A 15,761-nucleotide genomic window follows, 5' to 3' on the forward strand; every position below is an offset into this window, starting at 1 on the left:
CCATTTCTTTTTTAATTCTATATTATGTAACTGTAATTCTGCAATAAGTATTATGTTTCATGTTTGTCGATGACCTACATTAGAACACATGAAGAAACACAAAAGAATAGTGCTAAGAAATAAATAATAGTATCAAAAATAAGTATTAAATTTACTAAACATATTTTCCCGCAAATTTTGCTTTATATTAATCTACAGGTTTAAAAATTTAATTCCACCGCGCTACTTAGACACCACACGGACAACAAACACAACTTTGACTTTCAGAATGTGACAGTACTCGATAGGGGAAAAAAAACAGTATAAGCGAAATTTTCTTGAAATGTGCCACATAGTAAAACAGAACAACACAGTTAACTTTAGGACAGACACGTCGAATTTGGCCAACTGCTACAATTTTGTCATTAAAAAATAAATAGATATCCAAATTTTGTACATAATTATTGCTGGGTTTTTTAAATTTACTTCAAATCTTTTGGTTATTTGCTATTTAGTTCATAAGGGTTATTTGGTTTCTCCTGTGTTCTGTGTTTAACGGTTTTTGTTGTTTAAAGAAATTTCCCAATATTTATTGTATTTACTCTTTTGTTGTAATTAGTCTACTGTATCTGTCCAATTGTAATTACCAAAATTCCCGTGTAAGTCCCGCTATATCTGTATATATACGAGGTGTGTTCAAAAAGTAACGGGAATTTTCGTTTTTTGAAAAAAATATTTATTTATTCATCTACATTAATATTGTCGCCTTCAAAGTAGTCCCCTTCGCATACAATACATTTGTGCCAGCGCTTTTTCCAATCCTCGAAACACTTCTGAAACTCGATCTTTGTGATAGCTTTCAGCTCTTTCAGCGATTCGCTTTTAATGTCATCTATGCTTGTAAAACGACGGCCTTTTAATGTTCTCTTTATGTTTGGAAATAGAAAAAAGTCACATGGAGCCATGTCTGGCGAATATGGAGGCTGGGGCATCGTTAAAGTTTTGTTTTTGGCCAAAAATTCACGAACAAGCAATGAAGTGTGAGCAGTTGCATTATCGTGGTGCAAAATCCATGAATTGTTTTGCCACAAATCCGGGCGTTTTTTTCGGATTGCTTCACGCAAACGGCGTTGAACTTGTAGGTAGTACTCCTTATTGATTGTTTGACCTTGTGGCAAGAATTCATGATGCACTATGCCATTAAAATCGAAGAACACAGTGAGCATAACCTTCACATTCGACCGCACTTGTCGAGCCTTTTTCGGTCTTGGCGATCCAGAATGCCTCCACTGGGACGATTGAGCCTTAGTTTCGACATCATATCCGTAAACCCATGTTTCGTCACCTGTTATAACACGTTTCAGTAGATCCGCATCGTTGTCGACTTCATTGAGTGACTCTTGAGCAACTTCCATTCTCCGCTGTTTTTGTTCGAAATTCAACAATTTTGGAACAAATTTTGCTGCCACACGTTTCATACCCAAAACATCCGAAAAAATTTCATGGCATGAGCCAATTGATATGGCAACATCATCAGCGACTTCTCTGATTGTGATTCGGCGATCGTTCATAACCATTTCTTTCACTTTTTTCACGTTTTCATCGGTTGTTGATGTGCTTGGACGTCCAGGTCGTTCGTCATCTTCAACGTTTTCGCGGCCATCTTGGAAACGCTTATACCACTCGTAAATCCTTGTTTTACTCATAGCAGACTCACCATATGCCTTTATTAACATTTCACACACTTTATTTCATTTTTTACGCAAAATTTAATACAAATTCTTTGATCCATTTTTTTTTAACAAACAAAAATCGCCAAGCTCGAAAAACACGTCTAACCTTAACGGCTGCCACTTAAGAAGTAAACAATGAATATTACTGAAAATTTTATCGTACTTCAGGGGCATGTGTACCAACATAATAAAAAAAAAAAATTTACAATCAGACTCTCCAAACCCGCGAAATTTAAAAATTCCCGTTACTTTTTGAACACACCTCGTATACCTGTTCTCCATTTCTGGCTCTTAGTTTCTGTAACTCAACCAACCGGCATAGCCACGTAAGTTTCAATAATTATAAAAAAATTTATACTATTACTGATTTTTACTGTTTTTTCTATGTTACTGACTCTGTAAATTGTTTTGTATTTGTAATATCCAGGCCCTGAAGAGGACAATATATTTGTCGAAACGTTGGCAAAGAGACGAGTTGTTTTATCGCAAATCATCCATCCTTTAACAATTTACGTTCACGAAACCAATTTATTCATTAATCTACAAGGACTTACAGAAAGTAAAATGCAAACAGAATTTTCCGTTTTGGCGCTAAGAATTATAATTCCAGATACTTGTTTGATAAACACCAATACTCAATACTATTACGCAATATTAAAAGTAAAACTTATAAACTTAAACATAACAGTAAACAAAAATTCGCGTACTTGCGTCCCAACACAACCATAACCAATAATCAAAAAGTGTAGGATGGCGCTTTCAGTCAACAAATACAATCAAAGCTCACAGTAATGGAGAATTAAATTATAGAGTTTCTCTAGGCTGTAGCATTGTCGACTGAAGGGAATATAAAAGTCTTCATAATTTAAGAAGGTATATTTAACTGCCTTCAAAAAGTTAATTATTAATAAAGTATACTATGGCGCTTTTGGGGCAGTGTAGGATCAGTGCTTGGGACAGCCAGCTGCAATTGTACAAGTCTTTAGTTAAGAGTATCCTAGTATACTGTGTAGCGATCTGGGGCTTGCGTTATATCGCGAAGTTAGACCAAATCCAGATTTCTTTCTTCAAGAGGCTACTTGGCCTGGTCCGATCGACCCCCTCTGTGGCGGTTCGGCTCGAGACCGGGGTTTCACCGATGGCTTGTGAGGTTTTGAGGAGTGTTCTGGGATGGCTTAGCCGTTTGGGCCGTATGGACGACAAAAGAATACCAAAATTTTGTTTTAATAAGTTGCTGGAGACACACAGTCGTGGGGGGGTGGACCCCAAGTACAACTGGGTAACACAAGTTGACGAACTGCTTAAGATAACGGGCTGCTCAGAACTGATTAAACTGAACCAGATAGATGCAATATCAAAGCGGTGTATAAATCAGGCAGTATTAATGGCCAAGAAACATCTTCGGGAGAAAGACTTGACACTCCTCAGCGAGTCCAATTTTAGTACTTTTTACAAAAGCTTCACATTAGTTGATGGGCCGCAGCCGTACCTCTTATTGCACAATATTCCATTCAGGATGATCCGAATGATAGCCGAACTAAGATTAGCGGGAAGGCATTTTGTAAAATTCATTTTAAAAAATAATGTGTGCATGGTTAAGACTGATCTGGTTTGCGAATGTTGTGGAGTGCCTGATGATATGGTGCATATACTCTTGCATTGCCCTAAATATCACGACCCAAACCAACATCCTACATTTCCCGACTTAAATTGTTTAAATAGGTGTGAAGTGATAAATTCTTGTACTTTATTAGAAAAAATATTAACTCTTAGAGGTTACAAATAATTTCGGCTTACCTGTTTTAAATTTTCAGTAAAAATCTTAAATTTATATATTTCTATTTACTTTGCAATTGGATTGTATAATTACAAAAAAAAAACTACTCTTGTAACCAGCTGAAGCTGTATACAATAAAATAAAATAAAAAAAATAAAGTATACTTACTTATTTTTTAAATAAGGTGCTTCAACTCAGACGTCATTGCGATAATCTTAACTCGCAAAGTCGCTACTGGCAGCATTTTCATAGTTACTAGGACCGTCTATACTTCATTCAAGAACATTTTAACTACTGAAGGAACAAAATTAATGAACTGTAACATTTATTATATCACACGTTGGAACTATCTGACTAGTTAACATTATCACCCCTTTGGTTCACCAGAAAGACATTCGCAGCAAGAGGTTATATGATTGATAGTATAATAAATACGGGAAGAAGCTTCTAAAGAGAGAAAATCTAAGGGGGCCCCAGCAGCTGGCTTTGAAACCGGGATCTTCGCTTTGAAATCCAGTATTCGCTAACCACTCAGCTAATCTCTTCCCATTCTGGAGCAAGCATTTTTCCTTTACACATTATTTATTATCCTGATTTTTGAACTTAAAGTAGAAGAAAGAAATGTTAGAAAACTTTTTTGAATGTTCAATGACACGTTTATTTATTAACTGTCACATATTCGACAATTAAAAATGCCTGTGATATGTAAATATTACTAATATTTATAATACGTATACATGTAATTTTTGATGTAGCAACCACCTTATTTTCACCCTAATTTTAACATTAAAATTCATGTTTATACTAACGTCAGAATAATACCAAAAAAACTAAGTACAAAGGTTACCGATTATTAGTGCAATTTCTGTCAAAGATTCTAACTAAATGTGCCTGGACAGGCTCCAGTAAAAAACTATATTTATATTCTAATTTTTCAAATTGCAAATCAGTTTCAAATCTGTATTTTCTGATGGCAACAGAAACCATTGTTTTTATTGATGCGGTGGCGTAAACGGTCCCTAAAAAATAACAAAGAATAGATCAATAAAATTAATACAAAATGCAAAGGACTTTAAAAATTACAAATAAATCGACCTCAATAAGTTGTTAAAGATTGTATTAATACAAAATTAAAAATTGATTAAAATCATTTTTGAAGTCAAATATAATTCCAGTTAAAGTTGACTTTTGTAATTTGAAAATAAAAAATCGAAAGTCAAAGAGTAAAATTTTGTTATCTTACCTGGGCAACCTCTAGGTCCCAAACTGAAGGGTATATAACTGCCTTTTGGTCTTTTAGCAATTTCTTCTGGTAGGAAATGTTCTGGATAGAATTCATTTGGATGTGACCAAATATCCCGGTTTTTATGTAATGTGTTCAGCATAATGAATGCTGAGAAACCTTTAGGTATTTTATATTCTCCTATAAAAATATATTGTAATTTATTTTGTGGTTAAAAATAAAATAAATATTTTTAAATTCAGAGTGTGGCAATCAATAGTATTTTCTTATAAACTTAGGCTAATAATGATTTATTATTATTTTCAATCGTTTCATTTTCAGATTTAGAAATTAAAAAATATTATTATGTTTGAAAAGTCCGTGCAAAGTCAGAGAGATAGCACCACTGGCGCGTATCGAGGTTATGTTTAGTTAGTAGCATCTCTTGGAAGAACGCACACCAAGTTTCAGCCAGATCGGTCTATTTCTTTGTGTTTGGCATTCGCTTGAATCGAGGAAGTCGAGTGATTTTAAAAAAATGGACGAAAAAGAATTTCGTGTGTTGATTAAACACTACTTTATGAAAGGCAAAACGCCTCAGGAGACTAAAGAGAAGCTTGATAAACATTATGGTGACTCTGCACCTTCGATTAGAACAGTTTATAAGTGGTTTCAAAATTTTCGGAGTGGCCATATGGGCACAAGTGACGCTGAACGTTCTGGACGCCCTGTTGAGGTTACTACTCCAGAAATCATTGATAAAATCCATGATATGGTGATGGATGACAGAAGAGTGAAGGTGCGTGAGATTGCTAGTGCTGTGGGCATCTCGAATGAACGGGTACATACGTAATATTTTGCATCAACATTTGGACATGACAAAGCTATCCGCTAGATGGGTGCCGCGATTGCTCACGCTTGACCAAAAACGAAATCGTGTGAAGTGTTGCAAGGACGGTTCCAGAAGAATCCGCAGGACTTTAAGCGTCGTTTCGTCACTGTGGATGAAACATGGATACATCACTACACTCCTGAGACCAAAGAACAATCTAAACAATGGGTTACCAAGGGGGAATCTGCGCCAAAAAAGGCGAAGACCGTTCCTTCGGCCGGAAAGATTATGGCGACTGTCTTTTGGGATTCGCAAGGAATAATCCTCATCGACTATCTGGAAAAGGGTAAAACTATTACAGGTGCATATTATTCATCGTTATTGGACCGTTTGAAAACCGAGCTGCAAGAAAAACGCCCACGATTGGCCCACAAAAAAGTCCTTTTCCATCACGACAACGCACCAGCTCACACCTCAGCAGTTGTGGTCGCAAAATTAATGGAAATAGGGTTCCAACTCGTTTCACATCCCCCCTATTCGCCAGACTTGGCTCCCTCGGACTACTATTTGTTCCCCAATATGAAGAAATGGCTGGCGGGAAAAAGATTTTATTCAAACGAGGAGGTGATTGCAGAAACGAATGACTATTTTTTAGACTTTGACAAATCCTATTATTCGGAAGGGATCAACAAACTAGAGCAGCGTTGGACGAAGTGTATAAGCCTAAAAGGAGGCTATGTTGAAAAATAAAAAAGGTTTACCCCAAAAAATTAAGTAGTTTTTATTTTTGCACGGACTTTTCAAACGACCCTCGTAATAATTAAAATAATAATAATACCTTCGATCAATAATTACAAAATAAAATAAAGACACGTTATTGCGAATCAACAAGAAAGGGAAGACTAATTCTAGACAATGCTAAGAAAATAAATATATAATAAAATAAACTTAAAAGGGATACTTCAAATAAAAATATAAAACAAATAGTCTTATTAATTTATAGGATCAGGCACATGGCGCGTAATTATTGTACACTCTATTATATCTATAAACTTTTTAAAGACAGCTATAATTTATAACACCTCAATTTAAAAATCTAAATAAATACTTTACACATATATTAAGAATATTTTTACCTAAATCAATATCGTTGGTAAGTTTCCTGACGATACCTATTGCACTATAAAGCCTCCAAACTTCTTTTATTATTCTATTCAGATAATCCATTTTTGATAATTGTTCCCATGTTGGTGGTACATCGATGTCATTGCCTAAAATATCTAATTGTTCTTTATAGACTGCTTCTTGATGTTCAGGAAACATGGCCAAAAACAGTAACACGTATGATAATGTTGCAGCTGATGAATCGAAACCCTGTATATATATTTATAAAAAAAAGTATTTGCTGAGAAATACTATTGATTGTTGATAATTAAAAATATATATTAAAGTTTATTACAGCTATAAGATAGTCGGAGACTAGCCTTCCAGTATCTTCCCAAGAAAGTTTATCTTTAAACGCTTTCGCTTGAAGAATATCCGCATAGTAATCTGGTATTCCGCAATCATTCTCAGAATTAATAAATTAAATGTGATAAATTTTATATAAATATATTTATATATAATGATAAATATTAAACAATGGATTCTTGAAGAATTTGAAAAAATTCAAAAGTACCTTATTTTTAAACAAAATGTAAACATGCAAAGACTTCACAAATAACATAAGTTCTATAGGATTGGATAACACAACAAATAAATAAATATTTAAATTGTAAATAAATAATTTGTAAATTTAAAAGTTAGTGGCAGGTTTTCTTACAGATTTAACGATAGCTATTCTTAAATAAACTTACAATCACTCTTTTTTTCAAATATCACAAAAATTTGATTCATTTTTTTACATGTGCTCAGTATAAAGAATTTTTTGAAAATATTTTATAATATCAAACTTCTTTTTTAACCGAATACAAAAAAAATTATCATGTATATCTTATCTTCTTTTTTTTTATAACTTGTTTATTTATTTTGCAACTGTATCTAGTACAATAGGCAAAAGTGATGAGTGATAAGGGATGGCGCAAATACACTTGCACGTATATATATATATTTGTGTGTGTGTGTACATACACACACGCGCACACGCATGTGCGCCAAGGCCGTGAGTTGAGTGAACGACGACCATCCAGTGATGGAAGCTGTTAGTTCGCCAGATTGGCAAGCTTACGCAGCAACCATCCTAGGAGGTCGGCGTTAAATGTTGAAATGATCGCGTGGCCACCGCCGCTTTAGTCTGCGCTGTGGATTTGAACGAAGTGTTGTAGTGGACATGTTGTAGGATCAGAGGGGTTGTAATGAGTGTGTAGATTTGAGTGGAGTTTTGTGTATCGAGATTGAGGCTATTTCAGAGACGAGAGGAATATTTAGATCAGAGTGTATAGTATGATTGGAGACGGAAGCGTTAACTATTGTTCTAAGAATTTTAGATTGTAAGATTTGAAGTCGGTTGATGTAGAGTTGTATTCCGTACGTCCATATTGGGGCAAATAGGGCGGTATATAGTGTTCGTTTGTTCGTCAGGGTCAGTTTTGATCGTTTGTCGAGTAGTCTTTTCAACATTTTATACCTCAGATTGAGGTCAGTTCGTTTGAGTCTCGTGTGAGGGTTCCATGTTAGTCGTTTGTCAAGATGTAGTCCGAGATATCGTACTTGGATAGTAATTGGTATAGAAGTATTGTGGAAGGAGAGAGGAGGGAGAGTTTTCTTGTTTAGAGTGAATACTATGTATTTAGATTTCAATCGTTCACTTTGATTCTCCACTTTTACAGCCAAGGCTCGAGAAGATTTAGGTGTGATTGGAGTGCACGGCATGCTGTTACAGGATCCAGATGAGGTGATAGAATTGCAGTGTCGTCGGCGAAAGTGAAAGTAATTGTAGTCGGGTGAGTTGGTAAGTCGGCAGTATAGAGAATATAAAGTAATGGGGCTAGAATGCTTCCTTGAGGAACTCCAGCGAGTATTGGAAGGATAAGAGAAGAAGAAGAAGAACCTTGTTTGACTTGGAAGAAACGGTCGGAGAGATAAGACTTAAGAATGAGATAAAAGGTAGAAGACAATAGGCGTTTGAGTTTATAAAGCAGTCCCGTGTGCTATACCCTGTCGAATGCCTGAGATATGTCAAGGAAGTCACCCGGGCAATACTGCTTTAATTCAAGGGAACTAGCGATTACATCCACCACTCGATAAATCTTATCTTAAAATAAAAATTAAAAAAATCCAAAAACAGGTTACCTGTCTTTATTTTCTTTTCCCTTAGTCTGCCATCGAGAAGCTGAAAAGAATAAATTAATTTATTAATTAATTAGTGTATTATTAAATAATATTGTGGACAATTATGAAAATATAGTTAGGTCCACAGTGCTGGATAATATCACTAATTTTAGTCGTCGTGGAACACTTGTTTTTTGTTTTTTTATTTATTTCTTTAATTCCTGCCCGATTTCGAATTAAGAACCAAAATTGGTTGGGAAATATATATAAAACGAAGGTAAGATCAATGACAATTATGAAACTTTTGGGCTAGAAACAGCTTTTAAATTCTACTTTCTCCTTTATTTTTTTTTGTGGTCATTACTTAAATTTTGTTTGTTAATTTAATAACACTAAAGAAGTAAAAGTAATCGCCTACTTGTTCAGACAGAGGTTTATGATCAACTGCCAAGTTTGGTGTCTTGGGTCGCTGGGGTGGAAGCTTATAATTTACTATATTTTTCCAGAATTATAAACAAGCTTCTTATCTATCATGAGTACTCTACGTTTCAAGTGTAATTTATTAATTAAGTAGACTTTCATAGATGTTAAATGAATTATTCAAGAAAGAATTAAGTCACTGAACTTGAATTAGAGATCATTTATTTGTGATTACTGGGTAAGTTAAGAATAGGACTTAATCCATTTTCTACCCAGATATTCTTATTTTAACGCCGTATAGATTGAATTTGTGACGCTATTTTAAAGACATACGAGGGTCGTTTGAAAAGTCCGTGCAAAAATAAAAACTACTTAATTTTTTGGGGTAAACCTTTTTTATTTTTCAACATAGTCTCCTTTTAGGCTTATACACTTCGTCCAACGCTGCTCTAGTTTGTTGATCCCTTCCGAATAATAGGATTTGTCCAAGTCTGAAAAATAGCCATTCGTTTCTGCAATCACCTCCTCGTTTGAATAAAATCTTTTTCCCGCCAGCCATTTCTTCATATTCAGGAACAAATAGTAGTCCGAGGGAGCCAAGTCTGGAGAATAGGGGGGATATGAAACGAGTTGGAACCCTATTTCCATTAATTTTGCGACCACAACTGCTGAGGTGTGAGCTGGTGCGTTGTCGTGATGGAAAAGGACTTTTTTGTGGGCCAATCGTGGGCGTTTTTCTTGCAACTCGGTTTTCAAACGGTCCAATAACGATGAATAATATGCACCTGTAATAGTTTTACCCTTTTCCAGATAGTCGATGAGGATTATTCCTTGCGAATCCCAAAAGACAGTCGCCATAATCTTTCCGGCCGAAGGAACGGTCTTCGCCTTTTTTGGCGCAGATTCCCCCTTGGTAACCCATTGTTTAGATTGTTCTTTGGTCTCAGGAGTGTAGTGATGTATCCATGTTTCATCCACAGTGACGAAACGACGCTTAAAGTCCTGCGGATTCTTCTGGAACAGCTGCAAACCGTCCTTGCAACACTTCACACGATTTCGTTTTTGGTCAAGCGTGAGCAATCGCGGCACCCATCTTGCGGATAGCTTTGTCATGTCCAAATGTTGATGCAAAATATTACGTATGTACCCGTTCATTCGAGATGCCCACAGCACTAGCAATCTCACGCACCTTCACTCTTCTGTCATCCATCACCATATCATGGATTTTATCAATGATTTCTGGAGTAGTAACCTCAACAGGGCGTCCAGAACGTTCAGCGTCACTTGTGCCCATATGGCCACTCCGAAAATTTTGAAACCACTTATAAACTGTTCTAATCGAAGGTGCAGAGTCACCATAATGTTTATCAAGCTTCTCTTTAGTCTCCTGAGGCGTTTTGCCTTTCATAAAGTAGTGTTTAATCAACACACGAAATTCTTTTTCGTCCATTTTTTGAAAATCACTCGACTTCCTCGATTCAAACGAATGCCAAACACAAAGAAATAGACCGATCTAGCTGAAACTTGGTGTGTGTTCTTCCAAGAGATGCTACTAACTAAACATAACCTCGATACGCGCCAGTGGTGCTATCTCTCTGACTTTGCACGGACTTTTCAAACGACCCTCGTAGGATAAGCTTTGAGGGTACTTGGAAGAGGCGATGGCTTGCAAAAAGATAATGAATCTAATTACTATTTAAAAACAGTCTTTAATAGCTATGTCATTATTTTATGATTTTCTTTAATTGGCATTGCGTAGAAATGTTTTGTTTGGACATGTAATGTACATACATAATAAAGCGTTTAATTGAGAGTAACTTTGCATGTAAAAGAGAGATCTTTATATATTAATTGCATCTTGTTAACTCTTTTTTATTACAAGACACCAATTCAATAATGAAACGGAAAAGAAAAGACGAATACAACGATTGGTAGATAACCTGCAAACACTGTGAAGGAGATCATAAGTTTATTTTATTATATGAAAGAAATGTACAAAAAGCAGTTTGTAGATATTGAAAGTCTGCTGAAAAAAGAAAACATAAAATCTGGTGCGAAAAATCAAACGAGTCTGCTTTACTATAATCACCGAGTTGTTGATTTTAATAACATGCCTAAAACTTTTTCCAACAAAATAATACAAATACAAATCTTTAATGGATATTTGTTGATCGTAGGTTCAGAAAGGGAGTTCACTTCCAAATTGGATTAGCAGCCGCGTACACTAGAAAACAAAATAAACAAACATAAATAAATAAATATAATAATCTAAAAATGCGAGCTGTACGAGTGTTTCGTGCATTTTCAGTAATAAGACAAAAAGCTGTGAAAGAAATGAGTGATAGTGGCTGATAATAGTTATGAGACTATTTAAGACTAATTTAGATTAAACTAATGAGAACTCTAGTGAAACAATTAAAGAGGCGTTGCTCCAAGAAGAAATGAAGAAATTGGAGATAACAAACGTAGTGAATCTATCAAGAGCAGAAAGCAATAAGGAAGATCACTAGTATATCTCACAAACGGCTGTGTTTGTGGAGATAAATAACTATATGATTTTTTGCATTATAACTTTTTAATTGGAATTATCTAGTTTCTTTCTTGATTTATAAATTAATTAATTATTATATAATAAAGTTAATTAGTTAATGATAAAGACACTTTTATCTTAAATTGTTCTTTACTTTTTAACTTAATATATTAATTTAGTAATTTTTACAATTTAAGTACAAAACATAAAGCTAAAATACAAATTATAAATTGTTTTAAAATTAAACAAAAAAAAATCCCTTCTAAATATACACGTAACCCTCTAACACAAATAAGAATTTTACCTACCTCATTTGATAGATTCCAAAATATTTTACATAATTTCTTTAAACGTCTACCAGCCATTGAATGTTTTGCATATGTTAAACATATATTATAAGGAACTTTTATCATCATTTTTAATACTATATCTTCCATGCTGTGAAATCAATAAAACCACAAAAGAGGAACAATTTAAAAAACCAAAATGTCAATCTGAACATTTATTTTTCTAATGATCAAACCATTTTGATCTTACCTTTGTACATTGCTTAGCAAATTGTATTGTTCATTCTCGATCTCATTTAAGTCAATTCCAAAACTTGTTACTGAAAAGTTATTTTAAAAAAACTTAAATAAAACAGCCTGATCTTCAAGAAGATTAAAAAGCAAATTCTGGGAATCGAACCCAGTACCACAATACATATTCGCTTTACAGGTATCGTCTCTAACCGTTCAGTTAACGTGGGTTTCCTTCGGCTTCCCAGTCTAGGATTCCATTAGCGATTGTACCATCTGCCATTCTTTATATACTTATACGGCTATGTTAGCCGTACCATCTAAGTTTATTTTCCTCCACCTGCAGCAGCATAATTTTGGTAAAGTTCATTTTCTTTCTTACTTCTTGCTCTTTCAAACTTTGATATTCATGTTGCTCTTCACCCGTATTCCATCTCAGGCGAGAAGCAAAATTTCCTTAAAGCTTTATTCAACGTCCAAGTCTTAGCGTCGTACAATAGAATAACTTGTACCTTTATATATTGACTTTTGGGTATTCTTTAGAATATTGCCGTTCCATGACACCGTATATCGATTGTTTTTTTCACTTATATTTCTTTGCAACACAACCTTTTTACTTGAAGTATCCTTGCTAATAACACAGCCTAAGCATTTGAATTGTTCAACCAAAAGTTGGTGTACATGAATTTATTTATCTTTTACGAATTTTGCCACTATATACTATGATGCACGAGAGAAAATGCTAAATCAGTGAGAATTAATTTAATAGCCTAAAACGATACCTTTATGTCATCTTTTAACATTAAGAACATACCTTGCCCAAGAGATTATAATAATTTCAGTTCATACAATTATCTATTTATTATATTTATACTCACTGCATATAATATCAAAAGTACAATTCGTCATATATCTTCTTAAATTAAAATCAGTTTTTGTGCCAGCATATTTTTTTAGAACATTCCCCAATTTTAGTGCTTTATCATGGAATACCTGTATATTTGATTCAATCATTTTTTTGGAAAGAACTTTATCTAATGGCTTGCGTAATTCATGCCATTCTTGACCTAAATTAAAATAAAATAAAAGTTCAGGAAATTATATTGTTTTTTTTACAACAAATTCAACTAATATTAGCAGCATTATTACCATTTCTGACGAATACCCCATTACCAACTAAACCGATGTAATTGTAAATATCATCTTTATTTATTGCATCTTGACTATTTAATATTATCTGCACAATAATTTTAATATTTATATATATACAAAATTAATAAGAAAATAGAAGTATTGACACAGTTTAATTAAATCTTGGACTAGCTATCATTGCCACAGGCTCTCATTACTTCGAAATGTTTGATTAACAGTTAAATAGGTTACAATGCAACGACTGAGAATCGAATCTATACTTATATATATATTTATCTATACAATACATCACAGATAATCGCCTCAAAACTAAGTGATTGAGTTGCGCTTTAAATAAATAAATGTTGATAACATAATATGCATAGAGTTTGTATAAAGAGTTCAAACATGAATAATTTAAAAATTAGTTTGACATAGACAATTGACTTTCTAATATTTTCTTTTTTAAAGCTATCAGTTCGACAAAAATTCTACAGATAGCAAAACCGTACATTTCTCAGAAGTTGCACATTTGAGAAAATAACAAAAATTAAATTTTTACATAAAATCAAATTTTACGAACAAATATTTTAACCAAAACTGTTTTGTCTTTTACACTAGTGCACCTAGTTTGAAAAATAATAGACCTGTTCATTTATAGAAAACCTTTAGGGCCAGCATTGCAACAATACGGTCACGGCAGAGTTGGGAAATAATAAGCTACACTCATTGTTATATTATGTAATGACAAGAGGCCGGTCTTCCTTAGAAAACAGTTATAGTTTTTCTGGAAAAGATTCTGTCGGCCGTATTTAATTTATAAAAGGTCAAGCGCGTTTGGACCAGCGGCGAGCTTTGCATAATCAGGCTAAAAGAAATACTGAGTGATGGGGGGAATGAACCAAATACATTACTTGTAATTGCACTAATATTTAGAAAAAAATAACAGTTATAACCTCAAAACACTATAAACTCGCCTTTAAAGCAAGATTCCACACCTTCCCAGTGCCAAGCACTCTGAAAAGAGTAATAGAACTAAGTAACATACCTCAATGTATTTTGCATTGGACAGAAGAATCATAGGTTTAGGTCCCAACCACAATTTAACTATCCCATCTTTGTTAGTGTAATCATTAAATATTGACATAACAGTTGTAAGTGCCTCTAAAAAATACGCACAAAAAAAAATTAAAGATTTCTTCGGACTAAAACATGAATTAAAGTAGGCAAGTTCAATCAGATAGGATGATAATTAGACTAGAGTTTTTCCAATCTTAAGCATATTTATACACTCTTGAATTAGAAATTCGTATACATATTTATTTCCTTCCGTTATTAGACCATACTTTCTTACGAAACATACTGGAGAACAACATTAGAAGTAAACCTAGCATCACCCCAGAAAAAGAGTTCTTAATTGATTTTTACTGTTATAAATCAAGGTTATGAATCTATATGCATGCAATCTGAAAACTAAGCTTATCATTGTTGCAATTTTTCATAAACACCTTGGATGGCAGTAAAATCAATACATTTAAATGGCAATTTGATCCAAAAACATATTGCATGGACAAATTTTAGATGCTTCACCAAGTATAGAATTTGAACTTTATGTAACTGTTTAACCCAATTCTGTAGTGTTAATGTTTAGAATTAAAATTAGTTTTTTATAAAAAGGTTTCCAAGATTCAAGAATGATAAAGGATTCCTTAAAAATGGCCGAATCATCAGAAAAGTGACACCATGATGAGAATCAAAATCTATTATTATTATTCTTTAATGTAATTGTTTTATTTTATTAAAACCATTATATATTATTAATCACTTGATATCTCGCCTTTGTTATTTACCCTGAATTTCTACATTTGAAAAAATAATCATACCTTTTTGTGTTGAAACTTTAGCAAAAATCAAAGCATTTCCAATTAGTGGCAATGCTTTAGGTCCAGGTATGTTGGCCGTCAAATTTATTGCACGAATTAGCCATATAATGTATTTGATTAAGTGCCAAAAACAAACAGTTACAGCCAAAATAAGAACTGCGAATCCAATCATTTTCTAAGATCATATATTTAGTAATACATTAAACATTTAAGATTGCCTGTATTATCAATTGACCTGATATCGGTTGATTAAACGGATTTTTTGGGTGGGGCTGAAAATGGGGCAGTTGGGTAAAAAAGAGATAAGACAATACGAAAATTCTACTATTCTATTCTCTAGCGATAAAGTTATATGCCATACTTTAAAAACAAGTCCTGCATATCTTCACAATTCATAAATTCAATGAACAGTTTGCAGAAAGCATTTATGGTTTTCGTTTACCTACTTTAAGTTGTGACCCATTTC

General features: G+C 33.7%; 1 protein-coding gene across 1 annotated transcript; it reads right to left on the reverse strand.

Annotated features, from left to right (window-relative positions):
• Nucleotides 1-4,048: 4,048 nt before the first annotated feature.
• On the reverse strand, nucleotides 4,049-15,502 carry LOC141447132 (cytochrome P450 4c3-like). The gene is made up of 11 exons (XM_074114356.1): nucleotides 15,296-15,502; nucleotides 14,461-14,576; nucleotides 13,431-13,518; nucleotides 13,160-13,348; nucleotides 12,301-12,370; nucleotides 12,072-12,201; nucleotides 8,835-8,874; nucleotides 7,003-7,094; nucleotides 6,680-6,917; nucleotides 4,733-4,912; nucleotides 4,049-4,508 (listed from the first exon to the last, which is right to left on the reverse strand). The coding sequence occupies exons 1-11, from the start codon at nucleotides 15,465-15,467 to the stop codon at nucleotides 4,333-4,335; spliced, it is 1,491 nt and encodes a 496-aa protein (XP_073970457.1). The 5' UTR covers nucleotides 15,468-15,502; the 3' UTR covers nucleotides 4,049-4,332.
• Between the last annotated feature and the right edge of the window lie 259 nt (nucleotides 15,503-15,761).

The sequence above is a fragment of the Rhodnius prolixus genome, unplaced genomic scaffold, assembly GCF_049639745.1.
Source record: "Rhodnius prolixus isolate KJV_2025 unplaced genomic scaffold, Rpr scaffold_7, whole genome shotgun sequence".
Taxonomy (NCBI): domain Eukaryota; kingdom Metazoa; phylum Arthropoda; class Insecta; order Hemiptera; family Reduviidae; genus Rhodnius; species Rhodnius prolixus.